Raw genomic sequence first — 13,109 nt, 5'->3', positions numbered from 1 at the left:
AGAGCACCCTTAAAAAAAAAAGGGGGTGGCAATTCACATACCACAATTTGACTTTCAGTCTCTCTTTTTCCTCACTAGCTCATTTCTTAGGCAAAAATATGCCAAGTTCTCTCATTCTGTCCAACTACAACTGAGGCTAACTCTACTTGCACATGTCTTATATAATAAAAGTGTAACATGCAAATTGACCAAACAGCAGAACAGCGGGATGACCATCTGGGACCATGCTGTGACACCCACTGGTACCAGGCCAGCCACGGCGGGAGCGATACGATTGGTCGGAGGCCCGGCCATTGCACCATGACCACCCCGCAGAGGGAGGCCCAGGTTACTGGCTGGTGGGGCAATCAATTGGGGGGCTCCACGATCGCCCCAAAGAAGGAGGCCCAGGCCACCAGCCAGCGGGCTGCGGTGGGTGGGTGAAGCCTCCCTCTGTGAGGGAAGCCTAGGTCCTGGGTGCCAAAGGGAAGTGATGTCGACGGCCGGGGAAGGAAGGCCTACCCTTGCACGAATTTCGTGCAAAGTCATACTTTATTTTTCACAATAGTAAAATCACGATTTTATTCATAGAGACAAATTACAAAATTATGTTTTAAAAGACAAGCAAAACATCCTGAAGCAAATCTATTCTAAGCAATGCCCACCTGGTACTGTGTTTTTTTTCCCCACATTTAAAAGTTTTGCATTTAAAGTTTAAGATAGCTTAGAGAACTTTGATATAATATGGCTACAAGCAACCCACTCATATCATGTCACTGAGCTTCTGGGATAATTTTAATACCTGGCTTACTTTTCTTGTATTTACACTGCTATTATATTCACTAACATTCTTTGGAAACCATGAATAGGTGATTGAGAGCTCACACCAGGGATGTGCTATGAGGGAAAGTTTGCCTTCTCTTAAATTAGGGGTGGGGAACATTTTTACTGCCAAAGGCCATTTGGACATTGACATCATTCACGGGCCATACACAATTACCAACTTAAAAATTAGCCTGCTATATTTGGTCAGACATTTAATTAACTCACCCTTAATGCCTTTGCTGGGCCAGACCAAATGACTTCTCAGGCCTTATATGGCCTGAGGGCCGGACATTCCCCACCCCTGTCCTAAATAACCAAAAGTAAAAAGAACAAGAATCTAACCCAAGAAATATGACTAAGAGCAAATGTATAATGAGCCCTGTTGTATTACAGAATTTCAAAAGTTTAAGAACAGAATTACAAGTAATACATAATCTTCAATGCTTACATTTTTCTTTTTTTACCCAAATTTAATCGGATTTTAGCAACTTTGGGATATAGGCCAGCACAGATGACCGCTTTAATTATCTTCTCATTATCTATTAGGGGTGGGAAGGTAGAGAAAAAGGTGTAAAATACTGATACAATGGACAATAGCAGCAAGTTATTGACACTGTTTTCTGCTTTACCTGAATTTATATTGGATTTTGGATCTTTAGGACTTCTACTGCTTACAAATCCAGCTCCAAGAAGATGCTCAGCAAACTGCCCTTTCATGTTATGCAGCATCTAGAGAACAAGTAAACAGAACTAAAAAACCTTTCTCAGACTAACAAGGGGTTATAAAACATAAATAAATTTAGCTATAAGCTTTCCCTGCTCTATAAAATACTGCAAAATGTGGTGTTTTAGAGCAGGAATTGGTAAACTACATTATAAAAACCTGTTTTTTGTCAATAGAACACACCCATTCATTTACATATTATCAATGGTTGTTCTGCACTATAATGGCAGAGGTGTGTGGCTGCAAAGGAGACCATATGGCTTGTAAGCCTACAATAGTTATAATCTGATCTTTTACAGAAAAGATTTGCCTATTGTAGGATATAAGTACTGATATTTAAGGATTACTCCATTTTGCAAAAAGACTAATATAGTCTTCAAAACTGTTCACCCATATTTTGAAAGAAATACAGAAAAGCATATTTCCAACATCCATCCATATTTCTACTATTGAGAATTAACTACTGTTGCTTATTGGCACAAAAACTTAAGGTCTTTTTCTTTAAGAAAAATCATTATTTGGGTAAAAATGATGCATTGCTCATTATAAAACACTCAAGTAATATTGAAAAGTAGAAATAAAGAAAATTCCCTAAACTCAATACTGTCAGAAAGATCATTCATTAAGAAAAAATATTGCAGGACATTTATGTATACACTGACAGAAGAATTAGACAAAAATACTATCCTAACAATGGGATAACAGTATAGAAGCTGTTTTATAAAAGTATTAAAATCAATTCTAGCTCAATTTTTTAAGTTAAATAGAAATGAAACTGGACTAGATGAACTTTACAATTTCATAATCATGAGATATTTAATAAGGTATCTTTGCAAGCTTAAAATAAGAGACTACAAAACATGAACTTGGTCATATTTAAGTGTATCTTCCTTTTATGAACTGTGTGTGACTTTAGTTTTCCAACTTAATTTCTCTTATAACTGACTCTCTGGGTTACCTCCTGAGTTTTATTACCATTATTTTTTATTGATCTGGATAATGATCTTTACATTCTTATTTTGAACTAGTATATTTACATAATTTCAGTGTACATCACCAGCTGATTTAGTGTGCATTCTTCATTACTGAATTCTTTTTGATTCATCCCTCAAAAGGCAGCATTTCATTTTCAATGAATTTTTCAAGGACAGCTCAAGTTCATGGGTGCAGTACTTCAAGTGCTTTCTTGAATGTCTATCTTTGTCTTCAGATTTTAATATCTTGACTGAATACAATATTCTCAAATAACACTTGGGTTCAGCCAACTTTCCATACTTCTGGTTCATTTTTTTTCCCAGGAAAATGTTCTTACACATTTCTCAAATACATACTTCATCACACTTGAATTGTCTATGTATAGACATCTATTATTTTCAGGATGAATTAATCCTGTCTTCCTGTCTGTAAGTTTTTTACTTAATTAGTTTAGTGTTTTCCTTTTGCAGCTGCATTTACAAAGTGTGATGATCTCAGGCCTTTCTTCTATGGCAATACTTTGCTTTAAAGGGATGTAGCCGAAACCGGTTTGGCTCAGTGGATGGAGCGTTGGCCTGCGGACTCGGGGCCAGGTTCGATTCCGGTCAAGGGCATGTACCTGGGTTGCGGGCACATCCCCAGTAGGAGATGTGCAGGAGGCAGCTGATCGATGTTTCTCTCTCATCGATGTTTCTAACTCTCTATCTCTCTCCCTTCCTCTCTGTGAAAAAAATCAATAAAATATATTAAAAAAAAATAAAGGGATGTATATTTTGTTTATTGTTATTCTTTTGGTCTTTAATTTTTCTTCTTAGCCCAGGAGTCTTTTCATTCTATGGTTTCCTTTCTTATTTTTGTTTTATTGAATTCACATTCTTAAATCTTTTCAGCCCAACGTCCAGGCTGACTCAACAGACCAGGCGCTAGGAGCAGGTCCAACGTGGAGCTGAGGTAGAAACCTCAGACCGCTGCGATTATAGGCATTGTCAGTTTAAGGTGCTGGGTTGCATGTGGGGAAATGTTTCAAAAGATACCACACTATGAAATGTTTTAAAGAATAAACTCTTTAAAAAAAAAAAAAAGTTCAACATTCAATCCTGTCCATTTATTTGGACCAGACTGTTTGAATTCCAAAAATAAAATTGGACCGCAAAGGGTATTAAACTGCCCCATATTAGGAAACAGTTGTAAGTAAGGCTACAGCCATGATCCTTTTTATTTTGTTGATGCCTTGGCAGTTTTGATTAAATATGCTAGATTCCTGATTCTTTTACCCACTTATAGAATTGTTAAATGTCCAGTCCAGGGTTCATGCCACACAGCTGAAGTGTATACGTGATGGGGAAAAGTGAGGACATTCATATTCTTACTGTTTTGAGATCACTTCTCCCTTACAGAGCATCTGCCCTATGTATTGTTAACTTTCTTCTGAATCACAAATGCCTACTGCCCAGTGTTTCTCACTACACTAAGTCAGTTAAAGATAAAGATACCTACCTAAAAGTTAAAGATACCCTGTTTGATATTAAAAATAGGTTTTAGGAGTATTAGTGAAAATTTTCAGGCAGAACCATCAAAATGTCAACTAGAGGGTGGGTACAGGAACAGTAACCGAGCTTTACTGTTTTTTCTTGCTACACTTTAGATTCTCGTAGCTTTCCTTAGCCATCAGTTGTTTATTGTATTATACATCTTTTATTATTTTGTTGCAGTTGCTTTAATAAAGATTTTTATAATGACTCAATTTCATAAGACAAATTCACACAATTAACCTTTTGCTACCAATCTAACTGTACAAAATGCATTCATATATTCCCTCTCTAATATAAATGAGAATCACTTCAAAACATTCACCATTACCTGCAGTGTGTTTGAAGACAGAAAATATTCCCAGCAATAATCTTTTTCATATCTGAAACCACGTCGTCTAGCTTCTTCCCAGCCCTATGATGCAAAGAAATAAAGAAAACTATATCATTCCCCAAAGCAAAGATTGCCTACTTGTCTGTCTTTATTTGGGTAATAATCTTCTATTGATGTTCTCTCTGTAAAAAGGTCAAAGAATTTTGAAATTTATAAACTAAAGAAAAACAAAAACCTCCCCATGATCCTAATTGCTAAGAGATAACTGCCACTGAATTTCCAGACCTTTCTACAAATAAGTTATCTAGTAATACATTGTACATTTTATATAAACTGGCATCATACTGCACATAATGAAGTTAACAAAATGAGCACTGTTCAACAAACTTCAATGCTATCAAATATTTTTCAACTTCACAAACATAAAATTATTTTTTAGCTAGAGGAGGAAAGATGGGGAAAAAGGGAAGTAATACTGAATGAGCTCAAAGAAGAAAAAAAAAAATCCCATGCTATGCAGTACAAAACTGACTCTAGAAGTTGTTGTCTCTATATATCATATAACATTTAAATTTTTGAAAAGATGGGTGATAAATGTTTATCTTCAGCTAAGCCTGGCATTTGGAAGCAGAAAATGTCTATATTCTGAATAATGTACATGATTAAGATATTCTATCAAAATGTTAAATCGGAACATGGGTTTAATTTACTAATGATCAGAGAGAGACTTGTCATAAATGTCAGTAAGATAGATACAAGTGAATATTAAATAAAATTTTAAAATAAATTATTTACTTGTTCAATTGTGATCAAAACAGGTACACTGAAAAATGAGGTTAAATTTTTTTCAAATGTTCACCTAATTTTAAACATTCTCACTTAGCAATTTATTCCTAATACCTATGATAATATAGGTTTTAAAAAGTTAAATATTGTCAGCTTTTCTCTTGAATAAACTGTCACAAGTTATTTATTTATTTTTTTTACCTCAAATGCATTCACAACCGTCAGGTGGTCACTTTTAGAGTCCTTTGCCAATTCCTTTCTTCTTGCATCTGCGACCTTTTCTTTCCCCTTAAAAAATACAGAGGAAGGCAATTTAAATGTCTCTGACAGAATGTAATAGGGCACAGTAATAAAAAGCGAGTGAAAAATTGTACCTAAGCAACAACTATTACGTTTGCATAAAAACGCCGAGCCTTTCCGTTGTATCTTTCTTACCAATGGAATGACAAAGGGATCCTTGAAGCTGAGACTAGCAGCAATGGTGAGGACTGGGTCTAAGCAACAGAACAGAGCTCCGAAAAGAATCATCTTTCCAATGTGCGGCTCAACTGGTAATCGTGCTAAGTGGACTCCAAGAGGTGTCAATTCTTCTTGTTTATCCAAAGCATTCTGTAAGGCAAGGTTTATGTTTAAAGCAGACATTCTAAAGCATCACATTCAACCCTGATTTTAGTTTGCTTAGAAAAAAAGAGGCCACTCTTACATGGGAATGCTGTAATTCAGTCAAGTTTTTTAAAAACCTGGGCTCCACTGTTGACAAGAATTTGCTGGCCTTTTCAAGATTTTGTTGTCTGCAAATGATTACATCAAGATCGGCTCTTAAATTCAGTTGGGAGAGGGGATGTCACCCTGCTCAGGCTTTAAATGTTGCTGTCCTTTGGTTGTCCATCTCTACCCTAACTAATATGATCCTAAGCACCACCTAGCTCTCCAGCTGTATTCTATTAGATAAAAGCTTGAAGGGGAGAGGGGTCACTAATAAAACCGTACTACTTCCTAAAATGCTAGTAACCTCACTAAATCTAACCTACTTTCCAACAAAGATGGTTAGATAATATACAATGCTTGTTCATCTAAACAACTTATTACTCACATTAAAAGCTATTGCAATGTTCTTATATGGGCTAAAGTCTCAAAACATTCAGCATGGATGGCTCAAATAAAACTGAAGTATGTAAAATATACTTGGGCATCCTCTAACTCAGCACCAATCAACAGAACTTGTAGCAATAACAGAAATGTTCTATTACTGTGCATTGAATACATGAGGCTAGTGCAGGGGTGGGCAAACTTTTTGACTCGAGGGCCACAATGGGTTCTTAAACTGGACCGGAGGGCCGGAACAAAAGCATGGATGGAGTGTTTGTGTGAACTAATATAAATTCAAAGTAAACATCATTACATAAAAGGGTACGGTCTTTTTTTTTTAGTTTTATTCATTTCAAAAGGGCCGGATCCGGCCCGCGGGCCGTAGTTTGCCCACGGCTGGGCTAGTGGCTACTGTAATGGACAGCACGGCTCTAACTTCGTTCTCTCCATTCTGGGCACTAAGTCACAGTCCCTTTCTCATCGCCGTAGGCACTACCTTACAGCTAGTTCTGTGCTTCTCAACATGATCTTGCACAGATGGCTACCAAGTAAGCAGTCAATTGACTAAGATACTGAAACTTAGTTTCTCAAAATACTGACTAAATTAATAAAAAAATTTTAAGGGGAAAAAACGGTAAGAATAAAATGACAGGTAGGGAAACATGCTATTTTGGAGAAAACCCACTTGTTAGTATTTCTTCAAAAATACAAGAGTTGCCTTAATAAAATGTCCATGCTGTCAATAAGTTACTTAGATTTGACAAAAACTCTAAAAACACTAATCAGAAAAAGTAGAATAAAACAACCAAATTCATTTCAAGAATACAAAGACAAAGAATTCAAAGATTTCAAAAGTGTATGGAATTTTAAATCAAGCCTACAATGAAAAAAATTGTGTGGAAAGAACCCAGTATTAGAAAACATCATAAAGGTATCATTTTTTAACTTTCCAACTCATATTTCATACACTCAGGTGAATAGTCAACTAGTGTATAAAACTGGCACTGCACATTCACCAGTCTGCTCTGCAGTATGAGAGTAAATATATAATTAGCTGGCTGACATGCTCTTAACATTCTACATCTAAGTTCCAATTAAAAAGAAAAATCAGGTTTACCAGTTCCATCAGGTGTTTTATGGAGAGTGACACTGCTTCATTTGACGGTGGGTCCATTAACCTACTCAGAAAATGAGCAATTCCACCTAGCCTTAAGATCTAGGGGAAGACAAATACAATTAAACATGTATCATGTATTGCCATAACAGTTTAGTCCTGCCTGTGTCACTCATTCAAGAAGAGTAGCAAACCTAAACATTATTTTCAAGTTAGTGTTTTTACTAGAGTAAGTTAAAATTACATTTGTGATTCCATAAAAACATGTTTAAAGGTTAACATGCTACTTTCTATCATCCACCAACTCTTATTAATGAGAAAAGTAGTTGGTTAAAATCGGTTTGGCTCAGTGGATGGAGCCTTGGCTGTGGACTGGGGAGTCCCAGGTTCGATTCTGGTCAAGGGCATGTACCTGGGTTGCGGACACATCCCCAGTGGGAGATGTGCGGGAGGCAGCTGATCGATGTTTCTCTCTCATCGATGTTTCTGGCTCTTTGTCTCTCTCCCTTCCTCTCTGTAAAGGATCAATAAAATATATTTTAAAAAAAATAAAAATAAAATCTCAACTAACAAGTTGATTACCAATTAACAAGTTGATTTCCTTATTTTCAAAATAAGGATAACTTTATGAAAATATGTAAAATACTGGAAAAAGGGGTAAGTAGTTTATAAAGAGAAATAAAAATCTTAAGATGGAGTAACAGTAGCTAATAATTACTGAACACTTAACTATGTGCCATTAAGAGTTATGTGAATTTAAGTTATTTGTCCAATGTAACAAAACTGGCTTGTCAGAGGGGTGGTGAGATTCAAACACAGGTTCTTTGGCTCCAGAGCGGTAAATGATGACAAACTTTTAAATAAGCATTTGAAGGAAGTTTATAAGCATAGTTTACTAACACACAGAGGAAACAAACGCATGATAAAAATTAGAACCCCACCCCCATTTAGCTTTTGAACCACCCACCTAATTTACCTTTATTTGTAAACAAAGTTCTTCCAAAGGAGTTCTTAAGATTTCTGGCAGTTGGTAGTCATCTAGAAGGCTTGCTCTAAGACTATTATACAGATGATAGCAATGACCAGGCTGAACTCTTAAAAGAAAAAGGGGGGGGAGGGGGGCGAAAAGCAGGGAAGAAGCATTTATCAGTGACATTTTAGAACTCCAGAGAAAAAAATAGGCAGAAAACGTAGCCAATTATCTATTTCTTATAAGCCACACCATAACTAATTATTATTTCACTTTTACTTATCACATATCAGTGTCCCGGTACACGGATTCATGCACAATGAAAGGAAATTAATTAGAATACTTTAATATCACTATTTGTCCTTTCTCTATAATAGAAGCGTCAACCAAATTCACAACTGACAATGACAGATCGAAACACACCCGTGCGATTGGCGCCAGTGAGAGCTTTGTATGTATCGTGCATGCGCCAGTCAACTTAGCCTTTTATATAGAGAAGAGATAAACTTGCTTAATTAGACCTGCTTTCTGATTTAGCTAAACTCTTTCTAGCCTAGTGAGGCACCCCAACTTCTCTTTCAGGTAATTGTCAGCGACACAGCAGTAAATATCAACACAAGGCAGATTATTATTGTAGATCACTCAGGGAGAACAAAGGGTAAAATATTTAACTGTAGCAGTGTTTGACCGTATTCTGCGCAGTGAGAAAACCTGAAGTCGTTTTCAAGTTCACCATTTTACTTCTTTTCCATTGGATCAAGTTTCTAAACTTTCTGAATCTCCATTGTCTTGCTAATAAAAAAAAAAAAAAAAAGGCTCCTACTGAGTCTCCTATCTACCTACTCCAGGACTACTGTGAGGATCAAATGAGATGAGGCATGGGAAAACACTCCACAAACATTTGGTTGAACTGTAAATTGTTTGCACCTGACTATAAAGCAAGTCAGGTTCCTGGGCCGAAGAAACTCCAAGGAGGCTAGTCCCTAGGGAGAGGAAGCTGGGAGTTGCTACATGACATCATTACCCAGTGCCCACAGTGACCGTTTCCGGGCTGGGCTGTGGGTCACATTTTGTGCCAGCAGCGTTGCCTGCGATTTGGTGGGCTGTCGCTCTGGGGTGGTGGCGGGGCCTGTGTCCCACTTGGGGGAAGCTGAGTGTTGGTTTGTCAGTGCCAGATCCATGGTGCACTTTATTTTTAAACTAGAGGCCCGGTGCACAAAAATTTGTGCACTCGGGGGTAGGGGGTCCCTCAGCTGAGCCTGTGCCTTCTCTCAGTCTGGAACCCTTTGGGGGATGACCACCTGCTGGCTTAGGCCTGCTCTCCGGGGGATTGGGCCTAAGATGGCCATCAGACATCCCTCTGGCAGGCCGGCAGTCCTCAGGGGATATCCATTTGCCAGCAGGGAGCAGACCTAAGCTGCAGTCAGACATCCTTAGTGCTGCTGAGGAGGCAGGAGAGGCTCCCACCACCACTGCTGTACTGGTAACCATCAGCCTGGCTTGTGGCTGAGCAGAGCTCCCCCCTGTGAGAGCACATGACCACCAGGTGACAGCTCCTGCATTGAGTGTCTGCCCCTTGGTGGTCAGTGTGTGTCATAGTGACCAGTCATTCCCAGTCTTTCTGCTGTTACGGTCAGTTTGCATATTACCCTTTTATTATATAGGATGGCCAGCGCACATGAAGGCAGCTCCTGCGTTAAGCGTCTGCCCCCTGATGGTCAGTGCGTGTCATAGCTACTGGTCGAAGGGAAGGACACTTAGCCACACACACACACACTAGTGGCCCGGTGCATGAAATTCATGCACATTAAAAGAGAATTAGACGAAATATTTTAATATTGCTATTTGCCCTTTCTCTATAATAGAAGTGTCAGAGATGAAAGAAAATTAGTAAAATGTATAAGAAAATCTTCCTCCTGTCGGAGTCTGGGGTGAGTCAAGTTCCCCCCTACCCATGCGTGTTTCGAAATTGCACAAGACCCAGATATGGCCAGCCCCACCCCCGTCAAGCCAGGTGGGGGGTACAGCCTCAGGTCCCCCGGCCCGGTGCTGGGGTGGGGGGTAGGGGTGCGGGGCCTCAGATCCCCCAGCCCCGGCGTGAGGGTGTGATGACCATTTGCATGTTAGCTCTTTATTATATAGGAAAGATATAGATTCCTTCTCCCAATGTGTTTTCAATAGCCTTAAATCCAATATCTCTATGTCTTAGATCTAAGAAATAGAAGACTCTCTTCTCCCACCAATAATTTGGTTCCCTATTTCTATCTTACAGAATCCACACTGCTATGCTCAATAACAGCAGTCTATTTAGATTAATCTCTATATGCCTTGTGAACATTTTATGTAACACATACTGACATTATATTAACTTGTCTATATTATTTAAAATGCTTTTAGGTATGTGCTAATTAGTTGAACTCTCAAAAGAATATTGGAAACTTCATTTTTTAAAATCTAGTGACATGAATATTATTCACTGGACAATATTAGGGACAGATAATGAAGAGGTGAGAATATTCATGTATTTTCAAACAACAAGTTTTCTATCAACTCTTGATGCTAATGGAGAAGGTGGTCCTTTTCCTATAGGAATAAAAATAAATTCTAAAAGTTGTAGCTATTTCTATCACAAGTTTACAAAAACTTCATCTATTATACAACACTAGAGGTCATGGGTAGGGCCCCTAGGCCTGGCCAGTGATCAGGGCCAATCTGTGGGGCAACCAGTGGGTCGATTGGGGGGGCCTCCCTGCTGGCAACCACCTTGGCTGACCTGGGGCCTGTGGGCTGGGGGCAGCTCCTGCGTTGAGCGTCTGCACCCTGGTGGTCAGTGCGCGTCATAGCGATCGGTTGTTCCGCTGTTTGGTTGATTTTGCATATTAGGCTTTTATTATATAGGATGTGCTCAAAAACTAAGGGTGCTTCCACCTAGGACCACATATTTTGCTCTGACCTTTAAATTAATTACCAAGCTAATCAGGTTTTGCTAAAGGAATTTACATCTATGGAGCCTACAAGGGACTATTTTCCATTTCAATTAAAACATTGTAGCCCTTGCCGGTTTGGCTCAGTGGATAGAGCGTCGACCTACGGACTAAAGGGTCCCAGATTTGATTCCGGTCAAGGGCACACGTCCGGGTTTCAGGCTCGATCCCCAGTGGGGACCATGCAGGAGGCAGCTGATTAATGATTCTCTCTCATTATTGATGTTTCTATTTCCCTCTTCCTCTTCCTCCCTCTCTGACGTTAAAAATACAAAAACGAAAAAAACAACAACAAAAAGCCACACTGTAATTCCACAGTTAATCTATACTAGGAGAGTGGAGATGAAGAGTTAGATAAAAATGTAACATACTTCATTTATTTTATTTCCTGGTTCAAACCTAACGCCTAGTGTATGTGCTATTCTTAAAAGTGTGACAAAGCCCATTCCCTACAATGAATACTTTTTAAATCAGCACCCAGTGGTGATAGGTCTGCATGGAAAAACCCCAGTCTTGCTGGGTCCCCAATCAAGTTATCCCCTAAAAAGTGATTAGAAGGGTACATTACTTACACTAAACCATGACTTTGCATAATCTAATAAACTACCTGGAAATCAAGTTTTACTAGGACAATCTGCAAGTATGTCAGAGCTTTATAGATATATTACAAACTTAAAAAAATGGTCTGTAATGTTTTCTTTCAACTTTAATTTCCTTACTTAAGCCAATACCTGAACACTAATGGGAATCTTCTCTAGAGCTCGATAGGATTCTACACTCACATGAATAAAAGTGTAAAAATGCTGTGGAAAAATGCATGAAAATCAAAAGTACAATTATTTGTGTGGATGGCAAATCATTCTCCTATCATTAAGACATACTTTTACTTATACTACTATTTATGTCAATGGGAGAAAGGTCCTTTCCTTGTGTGTTCATTGGTAACTAACGGTGCAGAACCAGTACAGCTGTACAGTGCAGGAACCAGGAGGCCAGGCTGAGGGAGCAGAATGCCTGGATTCAAGTCCTGCCTCTGCCATCTTACAAAGTCATGTGACTTTAAACAGATTCTTTAACTTCTTTGTACCTTAATTTCCTTACCCTTGAAATAGATAATAACCTACCTCATGGCACTGTGCTGAGAATTAAGTTAATATAGTAAGTGATTAGGACATGACCTGACATTCAAATAGTATTATTAGTTACCATTAGTAATATACACTTCTAAAAGAAGTAAAATTATAGGTAATATAACTAATAAGAATAAACAACATTAATTTTAATTAACTGTATTGAGAATAAGAGGTAGAAAAATCATAAAAAAGAATTCCAAAGAAATTATAATTAAAATTTTTCCATTTAAAAATATGCTATAGTGTTTTAAAAAATATGAAAAGTAACTCTCCTAATAAATACTGTATTTGCCGGCGTATAAGATGACTGGGCGTATAAGACGACCCCCTAACATTTCCACTCAAAATACAGAGTTTGTTATATACTCGCCGTATAAGACTACCCCCTCTTCCGCACACCTTCCACACACCAAATAAAAGGTAAAACAATATCAGATTTGATTTTAACATTTTAATTTATATTCAAATGCTTATGACATGCAGGAAAACTGTCACAAGGCTGTATGTAATCAAACATATACATAAAACAGTGCAAGTTTATTACCGGTAAACATACCGGTAATTCACTAAAGAAAACACACTCTATAGACTGGTACCATAGATGCTTCTCAGGAACACAGGCAAGCAGCCCACAACCTAGAGGGACTGTCAATGATAGAAGAAAGAT

The 13,109-nt window shown here is 38.1% G+C and overlaps 1 protein-coding gene across 1 annotated transcript in view; it reads right to left on the bottom strand.

Annotated features, from left to right (window-relative positions):
• The window catches only part of DHX36 (DEAH-box helicase 36), a gene marked incomplete at its 5' end in the record, with an annotated part of 52,211 nt that overhangs the window by 5,150 nt on the left and 33,952 nt on the right, over window positions 1–13,109 (bottom strand). The window contains 7 exons of the mRNA XM_006754876.2: window positions 1,253–1,343; window positions 1,434–1,533; window positions 4,364–4,447; window positions 5,354–5,440; window positions 5,588–5,761; window positions 7,359–7,457; window positions 8,332–8,449. Of these exons, the coding sequence (XP_006754939.1) occupies window positions 1,253–1,343; window positions 1,434–1,533; window positions 4,364–4,447; window positions 5,354–5,440; window positions 5,588–5,761; window positions 7,359–7,457; window positions 8,332–8,449 (753 nt within the window). The remainder of the gene's footprint in view (window positions 1–1,252; window positions 1,344–1,433; window positions 1,534–4,363; window positions 4,448–5,353; window positions 5,441–5,587; window positions 5,762–7,358; window positions 7,458–8,331; window positions 8,450–13,109) is intronic.

This window comes from Myotis davidii, unplaced genomic scaffold (assembly GCF_000327345.1).
Source record: "Myotis davidii unplaced genomic scaffold, ASM32734v1 scaffold153, whole genome shotgun sequence".
NCBI lineage: Eukaryota > Metazoa > Chordata > Mammalia > Chiroptera > Vespertilionidae > Myotis > Myotis davidii.
Note: the sequence above shows the minus strand (reverse complement) of the source record. Positions and strands in the feature narration are given on the sequence as shown.